Here is a 13,104-nt window from a genome sequence, read left to right as displayed (position 1 = left end):
ACAAAGGGTCTCAACCCGAAACATCGACTGTACTTCTTCCTATAGATGTTGCCTGGCCTGCTGCGTTCCATCAGCATTTTGTGTATGTTGAATGACTTGCTGACTTTGGGGGTTTCTCCAACCCTTGTCTTCGCTGGTCTGCCAGCCTGACGTCCAGCCACAGATGTCTTTCATCCATGTCACTTTGCTGGCCTTTGATCGTGGAATGAGGAATGCAGAGTGGAGGCCTAGATTTCAGCCTGACCTCGAACTCTAACTCCCCCACATCCGTGTCCCAAGACCCTAACCTGACCCCTGACTCCCTTCTCTGTCCCCAAAACATCCCTACAAACTTGAAAAAGCAAACAGGTCTGAGCCACGACCTTGATGGAGGGTTTGAGTTATAAGAACTGGCTGAAAAGGCTGGGGAACAACCTTTAAAAAAAAACAAGAAGGGATGCAGTACGTAGGTAGTTTTTGTTTTATTTCATGGAAGAAATCATAGAAAGCCTCTTAGTAAAAGTAGAAGACAGAAAGTCTGAAGGAAAATAACATGAGTGAAACATTAGAGAAAGCCAATGAATCTGAAAGCCACTGGCCTGCATCCCAAGGGATGGCAGTGGAAGTAATAGATGTCCAGGTAGTTGTGTTCCAAAATGTGGTGAACTACATATACCTGTCTGGACACGCCCCTTTGCTGACTGCTCCTGTGGCTCCTCCCACAGACCCCCGTATAAAGGCGATTGGAGGCACTGCTCCCCCCTCAGTCTCCAAGATGTCGTGGTCATGTTTGCAGCTAATAAAAGCCTATCTTTTGCCTCCCGTCTCCGAGAGTTATTGATGATGCATCACAAAGCTCTGGATTCTAGAACAGCTTCCACAGACTGGAAGGTGGCAAATTTTAAGTGGAATGTTACAATCTTCCATTAAGGAGCTGATGATTTATAAAGCAGTAGGACGAGGCAGAGTCATGTGGATTTGTGAAAGGGAAGATCATGCTTGAGAGACCTATTGATTTTCTGAGGATGGAACCAGCAAAAGAGGTAAGGCAGAATGTAGAGTGTTTTGGTTGTTTAAAGGGATTTGATAAGGAACTGCACGAGAGATTACTAAACGAAGTGAGGGCAGGAGGTGTCGGGGATGATATGCTGTCATGGAGTGGGGTTTGGATGTTGAACGAAGTAGGAGTAAGCAGTTTTGAGTGGATGGCTACAATTAATGAGGCGCAGGGGTCAGTGTGACATCTCAAATTAGTAAATGAGTAAATGGAGGTATGGTATAGATCAACCATTATCTGATGGGATGGAGGAATCACTTCAGGGGATGTGTGAGCTTCCCCAGGCAACAGGTCAGCATTGACCTGGTGGGCCGAAGGGCCTGTTACCTCGCTGTTTGATTCTGTGATCCTCTACAAAAATCAGAAAACGCTCACCTTATTAAACCTTGTTCCGCTGGTCGTTCTGTCTTTGCCGATCCGGTCACCCAGCTCGGATCTATGATCTTCAGCCAGTGAAAATCTACTTAGCTCAGATGTAAGGCTGTGAATTGAGCTGGTACGGACATCAGATATCATGGGAAGAATGGGGCTGAATGGCCTCATCCTGCTCCTATGTCTTATGGTATCTATTGACTTTAGTTGGAGAGAGTTCAGTTGAGGAAGGACTTTTGAAACTTTGATCTGCGAGCTGATTTGAAGATTATATTCTTTTTGTCCTGGTTCCTGGAACTCTGCCCATTTCCATCACACACATCCTCCACAGAAAGAGTTTCTAACTGTTCCTTTCAAAATCCTATCAGCCCTATCCATCTAAATTTCTATCCTGGAGAATGTAATCTCCAATTATAATTTTCCCGTAAGTCCCGGTATTAATTTATTTTTATTATGTATACTGAGATAGTCATTGTTTTGCTTGCCATCCAGACTGATCATGCCTTACATCATTACTTCCAGGTAGTAAACTACAAGTCAGAATACAGAACATTGAGATGCCCTTGCAGAGAAAGTGCAGTGCTGGTAGACAAATAACATGCAAGAGCAACCATGAGGTAGACTGGGAGATTAAGGTTTAAAAGTTTATCTTTTAGCAAATGAGTGGTCTATTCAGGAGTCTGATAACAGTGGGATTGAATCTGTTGGATATTGATGTTCTTGATCCAACGTTCTTTTAGAAGCCTCCACAAGAATTAAACCTTCATAGTCATTTTATTAAGTGTTAACAAAACAAAAGGAAGTTGAACAGGCAGTGATCGAAGTCCGCTAAGTGAGGGGAAAGCTAAGATTAAGATGGTGCTGTGTTGCATTTAGCTATTTTATACCCATAGAGATAAGGAAAAATACCATTTAAATTTTAAGGTAAGAGTTAACCAATTAGAAAGCAATTATTCAAATTCTGCAGTACCAAGTTGACCAATGAGAAAGCAATTATTCAAATAGTGCAGAAGAAAGAAGCTTTCAGGGCTTCCCAGAATTATACCACTATGGGCATATTAATCTTGCAGAAAATACAAGCAGATAATTGATTGTTAAACTGAAAAGAAAGTAACAACTAAACAGTCCAATCTAAGAATTAAACAGATGGATCCAACAAAGCTGTGCTGGAGTCTGGTGGTATGTGCTCTCAAGCTTTTGAATCATCTGCCTGATGACAGAAGGGAGAAGAGAGGATGTTTGGAGTACAAGTATCCTAATCATGTTTGTTGTTTTTTCAAAGCAGAGGGAAATATAGACAGAGTAACAGAAGAGAGGCAGGTTGGTGTTAATGGCTGGGCTGCATTTACAAATCTCTGGAGTTTATTCTGCATTCTGTTGCTGTTTTCCTTCCTTGGTAGAATTTTGCTGAATCTGCAGTGTCGCCTTTCCAAGGCCAGTTTTGGAGTGTGACAGAGTGGATGAGGTCCCTGACTGGTCTGGAGATCAGGGTGGGATGGCATGGTGTTAGCAGGAGGTGGTTAGACTGTGTGACTGACGTCCTCCGTTGTTTCTTTCACAGCTGCTGTCCACTAAAGACCAGCTGAAAGTGAAGTCCAGCAGGCTGAGAATGAAGAAAAGCTTTGAAGACTACAGAAGGTTTGTGACTAATCCTTGTTACAATTTTCCATCATTTCTGAAACCTTCTCTGCCTGTTGTACCCTTTCCTCTATGTGCTCCATCTGCAGCCACCCTATTCAGTCCATGTACCGAACCAAATTGCCTCCTCTGTTACTTCCACCAGTCTGTCCTGATATCTGTCAGTCTGCATTTCCATCTTGCCGTCTCCCTCCAGCTCACTGTCTATATACCAAACCCACATTCTATCTGTGCCTACATCTTTCTATCTGCCATCTGCGTTTCTCACTCTGCCTGTCTGTTATGTTGCTTGTTATCCCATTGCCTGTCAGTTCTTTGACCTGCCTCTGTATTGCTGTCCATGTCCGCCTGTGAAACAAATTAGAAGTTCATGAGCACCATTTCTCCAGTCAAAATGTTCTGGGAAAGGTCAAAGATTTGATAGTGCCACTTTCAAAACCTTGTCCGTGTGATCCAAGCTCATCTGCCTTACCCTCAAAACTCCTTGCTTTGAAATGGACATAACTCAGAATGCTTGGCCCACCATGCTCAACCTTTCAGTTCCCATAGGTTTAGCATCTGCTTTCCCCACAATCACTGCACTAGCTGCCCTGGAACCCTGGTTCCCGTCCTCCTGCAACTCGTTTAAATCTCCCAGAGCAAAAGTAGCAAACTTTTCCACAAAGATGTTGGTCCCCCTGCAGTTTGGGTGCAAACTGTTCCATTAGTAGAGATCTCCCCTTCCCTGGGAGAGAGCCCAATGATCCGAAAGTCAGAAGCTGTCCCTCCTGCACCATCTCCTTAGCCGAGTGTTAAAAGAGTTATCTTCCTATTTCTCCAACACATGACATGGATACTGAACCAGAGCTTACTAATCTGGAGGTCCTGTTGTTTAAGTTAGAACCTGAACTCACTTTGCAGGACCTTATCATTCTTTCTGCCTCTGCCATTGTTCCTGACCTGGACCTTGGCCTTTGGCTGCTCCCCCACCTCCTTAAGAATGCTATGGACTCAATCTGAGATGTCCTCAACTCTGGCACCAGTGAGGCAACGTGCCATCTGGGAATCTTGTTCTTGTCCACAGAACCTCCTGTCTGTTCCCCTCACCAGTGGATCCCCTATCACTACCGTTTTCCTCATCTCCCTCCTTCGGTTCAGAGCCACAGAGCCAGAATCACTGACGGAGGCCTAGCCGCGGCAGCTTTTTCCCTGGTAGGCCAGCTGAATCCACAGTGTTAACGAGGGAGTAGTCACAGAGGTACTCCGCATTATCGGCCTATTCCCTTTTCCTCTCCTGACCGTCAGCCAGCTACCTGCTTCCTGCAACCTAGGTGTGACTACCACCCTATATCACCTCCTATTTCTCCCCAAATGATGTAAGATGCTGCGGCTGGATGCAGGTGTAGTCAGCAGGGATGCTGGAGGTCTCCCTGCCTTCCCACATCCCACATTGTAAATCTTACTGCTCTGACTGTGCCATAAAAAGAAAGAGAAACTTGACAGGAACCCTACCCCGGTCTCTGCCGCTCTTCGCTGAAGCCTCTTGAGCCAAAGCCTCAGCTCCCCTTCTAACCCTGTCCCACTCCAATAATGACTGCTCCCACAATGGCCACTCCACTGAAATCTAAAAGCAAACTACTGCAGATGCTGTAAATCTGAACTATAACCAGTAAATGCTGGAACTGGCAGAGATAATGTTCCAACCCAGTGACCTTTCATCAGTTTTATAGACATTCAGCACTCTGCACCATCAGAGAAACAAACGGGTATGAACTGTGACACAGCAGATTGCTCATCAATAATACTCTCATACATAGGAGAGCTACAACTCTGTTTCTCTCTCAATAAAAGAGACTGCCCTGTCACTGTTTGTTAAGAGGTGAGGCAGCTAAGGCTTTTAACCCCACATTGAAAAGAGTCCTCACCAAATCCTGAATCGAAACCTTTTTTGTCTCTCTGATGAACAAATTGAACAGGAAGCGGGCAATCCGACTGAACAAGCAGGTGAATGATGGGGCGAAGGAGAACATGACAGCCAGTGAGACCACAGACTCCGACTACTCCGAAGGTGAAGGAGGAGGCAAAAGTGACGAAGGGAGATGATCCAGTCATCCGACGGGGGCTGAAACTCCCGGATTGATGCTCATTCCACACCACCGCCATCATGGAGACAGCGCACCTGTGATTTACTGACGCTAGCCATGGTTCACTGGCTCACAGCTTCACTCTCTCCTCCACGCGGGCCAGCTGATTGTGGGATTGAGTGTGAATGCAGTGTCCTAGCTGACCCTCTCAAGGCCATGCTACAGGGAGTCTGTCGTTCGGTACAACCGTCTACTCTTTCGGATTTGGTGAATAACCCCCGAGCTACTGTTTGGAAGGATGAGCAGAACTTCTGGGTGTTCTGGTGAATACAACTCACAACTGAGACAGGTCATCTGGTCGCTATTCTTACAGTACCTCTCTATCCAGGCTCTCTTTACTGAGGCAGTGAGGAGATTATGGTTTCTGATAAATACTTTCTTAATGTTATTATCAGCGGAAAAGACTCTATTACAATGTCTCTGCTCTAATCCTTTGTACCAGAATCTCTCTGTGTGTCTTCATCTGTCTTCATTCTTCTTTCCAGCATTTTTACTGGATCTGTGTCACAGTCCCTCATTTATCACAGCTCTTCTTTTTCTCCATCTCTCTCCCTTGCTCTCTCTATCTCTTTCTGCTCTCTCCTTCTCTCCCTCCCTCTCTCCTTTTCTCTCCCTCCCTCTCCCTCCCCCTCTCTCTCTCCTCTCTCCTTCTCTCCCTCCCTCTCTCCCTCTCTCTCCCTCCCTCTCCTTCCCCCTCTCTCTCTCTCCTCTCTTCTTCTCTCTCCCTCTCCCTCCCTCTCTCCTCTTTTGTCTCCTGTTCTTTCTGTCTCTCCCCAGCTCTAAGCATCTGCCCCTTTGTCATAGTGGCAGCATCCAATTGACCCAAACTTGCATAAATCAGCACAATGTCTCCTTTTATTGTGAGGGGGTCCTGCAAGAGTAAGCTGTGTCAGTGACTGCCTTTATCATTATATTTTCTGGTGGGCTTCCGTACAATAGCCAAATAAAATTGCATACTCAGTGTTAAGGTCTGAGTAACATAAGGGCATCACATTTCTTTCTTGCCATTTCTTTGATGAACAATATAAACAGAAGGGCAGAAGGCAGGTTAACAACAGAACCAGTGAGTGAGGACTAACCAACACACACAAAATGCTGGATGAACTCAGCAGGTCAGGCAGCATCTATGGAAAAAAGTACGGTCGACGTTTTGGGCCAAGACCCTTAGTGTGGATTAACCTGTCACTAAACAGGGTTTATTTTGCCTTTTGTAGACTGCCTTCCCCCTTCCTGGACTTTCACAGGCTCAGGCTGTGCTGTAACATCACCAGTAGGTGGCAGCATCTCTTCCTTCCTCTGTGAGCTGGAGAAGGAGGTGAGGAAGCTTCTCTTCCTACTCTTTTTGTCCATGTGTAAGGCTGGTTGTCGGTAAAGTTGTCCTAACGTGGAAAGAGACGAGCATCCAATCAGTAAACACAAAGTACACTGCAGATGCCATGGTCCAATCAACACGCACAACATGCTGGAGGATCTCAGCAGGTCAGGCAGCATCCGTGGAAACGAGCAGTCAACGTTTCGGGCCGAGACCCCTCGTCAGGACAATCAGCATCCAATCAGTGTACTAATGGATCCCAGAAGGCAGCTTCTTGTTCTCTTTGTCGGATTTGTTAACAGATCCTGACATGTTGCTTAGAGATGACATAAACTTTCCTCAGCTGATGAGGTCACGTTGCCTGGACTAGGTGTGTCCTGATGAGGGGTCTCGGCCCGAAACGTCAACTGTGCTCTTTTTTCATACCTGACCTGCTGAGTTCCTTCAGCTTTTTGTGTGTGTTGCTTGAATTTCCAGCATCAGCAGATTTTCTCTCGTTTGTAGGTGTATCCAATGTTGCTTGAACAAAGCCGTCAAATGGGGATGGCATGACAGCATAATGTAACCCCATTACAGTACAGTTACATTAGCATAACCCCATTACAGTACAGTTACGGTGTAACATCATTACAGTACATTTAGATTAGTGTAACCCAATTACAGTACAGTTACAGTGTAACATCATTACAGTACATTTAGATTAGTGTAACCCCATTACAGTACCAGTGACCGGAGTCCAATTCTGCTGCTGTCTGTGAGGAGCTTGTACGTTCTCCCGGCGACTGTGTGGGCTTCCTCGGGGCGCTCCGGTTTCCTTCCACATCCCAAAGACGTATGTATCAGTAGATTAGTTGGTCACATTGGTGTAATTGGACAGGTGTGGGCTGTCACCGTGCTGTATCACTAAATTAAATGGGTGGAGTCTTTCAGAATCTATGAATAACCTCTTTCTGGGCTTCCAGCTGGATACAGGTATTGATTTTAACTGACACTTCAATGACAAACTCTAACAAACTCTCCCAGAGAGATGAACAGTAGCAGAACACTGCTTTAACAATAGCCGTAGGATTGACTTTGACGGCACAAGACTATTGTGTCATCCCAATGGCTTTTGGGACTGCCTGGTGAAGGAATCCATTGAAATAAAACTGGAGGATTTTTTTTAACAAAGACGAAGGTCTCTGTCTAAGTAAGAGCTGGAATTCGATTGTAAACAAGTTGAGAAAGTGGAAACCTGATTGGATGAGGACTAACCAATCAGGAGGGACGGACAACGGGGGTATAGATAGCCCTGGACTAGACATGCCCAGGCATCATCCCTGATGAGGATGGACAGAATTTGTCAATGAAACGTCGGTTATAATCGATACCTAAACCCGGCTGGAAGCCCAAGGAGAGTTCATTCGTCATGTACGCTGGGAAAGCATGGGACCCATTTTCGCTGTCAGAATCTGTTTTATAACCAAGGCTGCTTGTTAATGAGGCAGCAAAGACACACTTCCTCATCAGTACTCTTGTTTCTTGTGAATCGTTAATCTCCTAAATTCTCCATGTGTTCCTGTTCAGTCTTTCTGACAGCAAGAAATCATCTAGCCTGGCCTATGTCACCTGGATCAACCTATCCATTCCCCACAATTCACAGTATCCCACAAAGATCCATGTAATGCAATGGTCTAGGATAAGTACAGACCATAAAGCACTCCTTTCAATCTTTGTCCATTGTGATTTGATGATTTGCAGATGACCTGTCTTCTGAGCTAAACAAATGAACCATCAACCAGAGGCAGGAGGTCTCTGCCTAGAAAATCAAAATACTTCGGATGTCAGATATCTGAAACAAAAATGGAAAATACTGCAGACACTCAGCAAATGAGATCTATGGAGGGAGAGCAGTTAGTGTTTGATGCACCATCAATAACTCTCTGAGACGTGAGGCGAGATACAGGCTTTTATTGGCTGGAAGAAAGAACAAGCAGCAATTGACCACCACACTACATCCTGGAGACTGAGGGCAGGGCTCAGGCTCCAACCGTCTTTATACCGGGGTCCGTGGGAGGAGCCACAGGAGCAGTCAGCGGGGGGTGGGGGGGCATGTCCAGACAGGTATATGTAGTTCACCACAGTGTTTCAGCTAGAGGACTTTGGAAAGTGGGCAGAAGAGGTTTAGTGGGATGTTGCCTGGATTAGAGAGCGCGTGCTCTAACCCAAGGCTAGCTTTGCTTTCTCTGGGTGGAGGAGGCTGAGGGGAGATCTGATGGAGGTTTATAAGGTGATGAGAGGCAAGATTTTTTTACACAGAGAGCGGTGGGTGCTGCCCAGGGTGGTGACAGAGGGAGATACATTAGGGACTTTTAGGAGATGTTTAGATGAATATGAGGAAAATGGAAGGATACGAACGTGTGTAGGCTGAAGATTAGCTGAGGAACCTGAAGTACGATTGGGACCGTCCTGACATACCACAAAGGCACTGGTGCTGATTATGAAGACGGATAATTATCAGGCTGAAAATGTGGACACTACAGCTCCTCGGCCCAGGCAAGGTGAGAAAACTACCCTAAAATTTCAGAAAAGGAAAACAAAACGTATTCATGAAGGAGACATGCCCCTTAGTCCATGGTGGCAATTTTCACAATGATTCCATTCAATTGATACTCTTGATTCTGAACAGGGAGCGTGGCCCTTCGGCCCACAATATTATGCTGACCCCTTAGCCTACTCCAAGATTAAGCTAAAGTCCACGCCCCCAATTTTACCCTCTGTTTTTCTTTCATCCATGTGCCTATCTACGAGTCTCTTACATGTAATGTATCTGCCATTACCACCATCCCTGGCAATGCATTCCACGCACTCGCCATTCTCTGCGTGAAAAACCTGCCACTATCATCTCCCGCTGTATTTTTCTCCAATCTTCTTAAAATTGTGCCCTCTCCTATTAGCCATTTCCACCTTGGCGGGGGGGGGGGGGGGTGGGAGCCTCTGGCTGTCCACTCTATCTGTACCTCTTATAATCTTATACACCTCCATCAAATCACCTCTCATCCTCCTCGCTCCAAAGAGAAAAGCGAATTCAAGCTCTCCTCATAAAGACTTGTTCTCTAATCCAGCGGAGGTGAAGCAACGATTCCAAATGCAATTCCCTATTTGGAGTTAATATACGTAGATAGGGTCTTACTGATAATTTCCTCTGTTTCCCATTCGCTCCCCTCTTTGCCATTCAGTCTCAATCTCTCTGTTATCCTTGATCCCAGCGATGATTTTGGTGCGATTGAACTCAGGGAGGTGTCGTGGCAGTGGGAGGCGGTGGACAGCAGGTGGCGCTATTGTGAATGGAATTGTATTTGGGAGCCGGTTGCCAAGGGATGAATAATTGAATTGTTGAAGACAATGGAAACATGGGGAGACGCTGGGTGCAGAGAGGCTTCCAGGACTAATAAGAGGATAAAATACTGGAAGTGGCAGATCAGTGGAAAGAGAAGCAGTTATTCTTCGGAAATGTTAACTTTCTCCGTGGAAGCTGTATGACCTGCTGACTATTTCTGACATTCTCTGCTTTGTGTCAGCATTCTAGCTTGTGCAGTGTTTTGCTTTTGGGAAATCGAGTTAACACAGTGCAGGGCATTCTTACATTAAAACGTTTGTGCTTCTCTCCCGGCTTCCAGCGCACATTCTCCACACCCGTCAACCTCCGCATCTCCCTGTTCCCGAACTAGTCCGGCGACGGGCTCCAGCTCCAAATGAGAAACGGCAACTCCCGTTAAACGCCGTCTTCACTGTCCCAGCAGGCGTGTGTGTCAGTGACGACTCAGCCACATCAGGGGGTATCGGGGCAGAAGCTCAGATCTGGAATTATCAAGGATTCATCTCACCCTAACCATGGACATTTGACTCTCCTCCCATCCGGTAGGCGCTACCGGAGAGGCTCCCCCCACCTGCAGGCTCAGGAAGAGCTTCTTCCCCGAGGCTGTGACCCCGCTGAACCTCACATCCCATATTGTACTGTCTCAGTACTTTCATATTTGTGTGCTGTAGCACTTAATTTTCATTCGCAGTTATTTTGTAAATAACAGTATTCTTTGCATTTCTGGTTAGATGCTAACTGCATTTATGACAAATTCGAATCTAACCTAATTTATAAATTGGCTTTAGGGAGAGCTTGTATGGGGGGGGGGGAGGAGAGGAGGAGGAGGAGGGAGGGAGGGAGGGAGAGAGAGAGAGAGAGAGATCTCTAGGGGAAGGTCAGGGTGGGAATCCTGGAGCCTAAAGGTCTTGACTTGTGAAAAGATTGCTGCCGTCTGTGATCTGATTAAAACCAGGAGTGATCAAGACTGGACCTGATCAGTGCCGAAATCTTGGAGGGTTATAATGCTGAGGTAGTCCTTGCAGAAATGGAGAGGGGTGCGGGGGATGTAAAAACAAAGGCATGAATGTTTAAACTGACGCATTGGTTGAGTGGGAGAGAACATGCTAGGCGGGCAGAGTTTACGGACGCATGCATTGTCACAAGATTGAGGTGCTGATGGGCAGGTCTCCCTGGACACATTCACCCTCAGAGGTGCCGAGCCACTCTCCCAACACCCCCCCCCCCGCCCCTTCCCCTGTCGACCAAGAGAGCCATGCTGAGGCCTGAGACCCTCACAGAGCCCTGCAGCTGAACAGCTGCTTTCCTCATGCCTCGGGACTTGATTGCACGACGGCGTTTTCCTTTCCACTTAACCCAGAGATCACTCCCAATTCACTGGAGTTCTGATAACTTCCATAAATTACCCAAGGCTTGGGAAGAATTATATCAGAGGAATTTGAGCATCTCAGCATTCTCGGAATCTCCCCAGTGGCTTGGGCAGATCCACGCTGAATGGGTATGTCGGCAGACTTAGATTCCTGAGATATAATTTCCTGTTTAGTTTCCTAGTGGAATTGGTAAATCAATCAAGGTTTATCCTGACTTGGGTCCTTTCCTGGAATATTAAAATATAAATTGCACTCGGTGCTGACTTGTACCTATCAATACACGCCTGCCATAAAATAGCTCAGACTTCAGCGACTGAAATTGAAACAAAATGCTCAAAATAGTCCGCAGGTCAGGTAGCGTCTGTAGAGAGAATTAATGTTTCACGTTAGTGGTTTTTCATCGGAGTTGTATCATGCAACAGAACCCCAGCCCAGCTTTGTTTTCCTCAGGTCCACGGTGCAGGCTGTTTGAGTTGGACCGTGAATACATGATCTGGAGATTAGGAAAAATGTTTCTTACCACAGAGAAAAGTCCAGGCTGAGTCTCTCAGTTTCTCCAAAATGGAGTGTAATAACCATTCTTTTGGGAAATGGGTGGTTGGTTATCGAGAAATGGCATGAGTTTGGGAAGGAGAGAGATCAGGCTGCAGGGAGGGACAACTGGGGAGAAGGGATGACAATATAATGGAATGAGGGTAGGAATAAAAAGGGGAAGAAGAAAGATTGGAACAAAGGAGTGGGAAAGGAGAGAATGAAGAAAACAGCAGGAAGCGAGGGGACAGCACAGCTGAAGGGACAAAAGGGAGGAAGTGAGGGAAGGGTGTGGCAACAAAAATGAGGGAGGAGAGGGGAATCGTTCAGGGGGATTTGTCTAATTGTTTCTCAGGATGTTACTGCTGAGGATGAACTACACGAACAGCAGAGAATCAGGACGAGTTAACAGGCCAGACCTCTCCTGTGTGTCTGCTTTCTTTCTGGCTCCACTCCCTGCTCAGGGGATTGGTCTTTTTGCTTGATGCAGGATATTTTTTCCCTCAATAATGATTTTGGGAATCTTTATCAAAGGCCAAAAGTTATTAAAGCCTTCATTCCATTGAACGGGTTTGCCAAGAAAAACAAGAGGGGGGCCTCACACTGCAGCCTGATCAGCGGGCGAAAGGGAACCAGTCACTCCTGCCTGGTACAGTGAGTCTCAATGAAAGCTCCTGTACAAAGGACTGCTTACAGCTTTGTGTGTCTGGTACAGACACTGCGGGCTGAAGGGCCTGCCCATGTCTGTGTCCTTGTACAGTGGCAGGTAGAAAGAACGGGATCAGTCGACTCAGAACCAGGTCTAACATCACTGTTGTGTAATACATAATAAAACAAAATTGCATAAGAAATATATGAATTTAATAAGTAGGGCAAAAACAGTGTTCATGGGTTCACCATCCATTCAGAAATCGGATGGCAGAGAGGAAGAAGCTGTTCCTGAATCAGTGACTGTGTGTCTTCAGGCTCCTGTCCCTCCTCCCGGATGGTGGCAATGAGAAGAGGGCATGTCCTGGCTCTTCAACAGTTCAATGTCGTTACAGTTTTCGGGATAGATCGGCGTGAAACAACTTTACAACTGGGCATTTTTAAGAGTTGGATTCAAACTCTGGGTGGCTTTCCACAACCCCCCCCCCCCGGGATTTAAGGCCCGTCACGATCCTCCATTTCAGATATTTTGTACATGCTGTGATTCTTGCAGCTCCACCATTGACGGTGGATCTCCAGCCCAAGATTCCGTCGCTCCTGTGATAAACTCTTAACCGGGGCAGGCGGGCGGGGCAGGACTGGAAGTACACTCCTGCAGAGGCACAGCTCAGTTATAGAATGACCCATCAGTGCTACAAAGGATCTGGTCCCTGCAA

At 46.3% G+C, this 13,104-nt stretch overlaps 1 protein-coding gene across 5 annotated transcripts in view; it reads left to right on the top strand.

The window, feature by feature from the left end:
- Positions 1-6,142, top strand: part of card9 (caspase recruitment domain family, member 9) — a 201,883-nt gene extending 195,741 nt beyond the window's left edge. For all 5 annotated transcript variants that reach the window (XM_059943784.1, XM_059943786.1, XM_059943788.1 and 2 more), the window contains exons 11-12: positions 2,970-3,046; positions 5,002-6,142. In XM_059943784.1, the coding sequence (XP_059799767.1) occupies positions 2,970-3,046; positions 5,002-5,128 (204 nt within the window). In that variant the 3' untranslated portion in view covers positions 5,129-6,142. The remainder of the gene's footprint in view (positions 1-2,969; positions 3,047-5,001) is intronic.
- Positions 6,143-13,104: the final 6,962 nt, after the last annotated feature.

Source organism: Hypanus sabinus, chromosome 18 (genome assembly GCF_030144855.1).
Source record: "Hypanus sabinus isolate sHypSab1 chromosome 18, sHypSab1.hap1, whole genome shotgun sequence".
In the NCBI taxonomy this organism is placed as follows: domain Eukaryota; kingdom Metazoa; phylum Chordata; class Chondrichthyes; order Myliobatiformes; family Dasyatidae; genus Hypanus; species Hypanus sabinus.
This window is presented reverse-complemented; position numbering and strand designations above follow the sequence as displayed.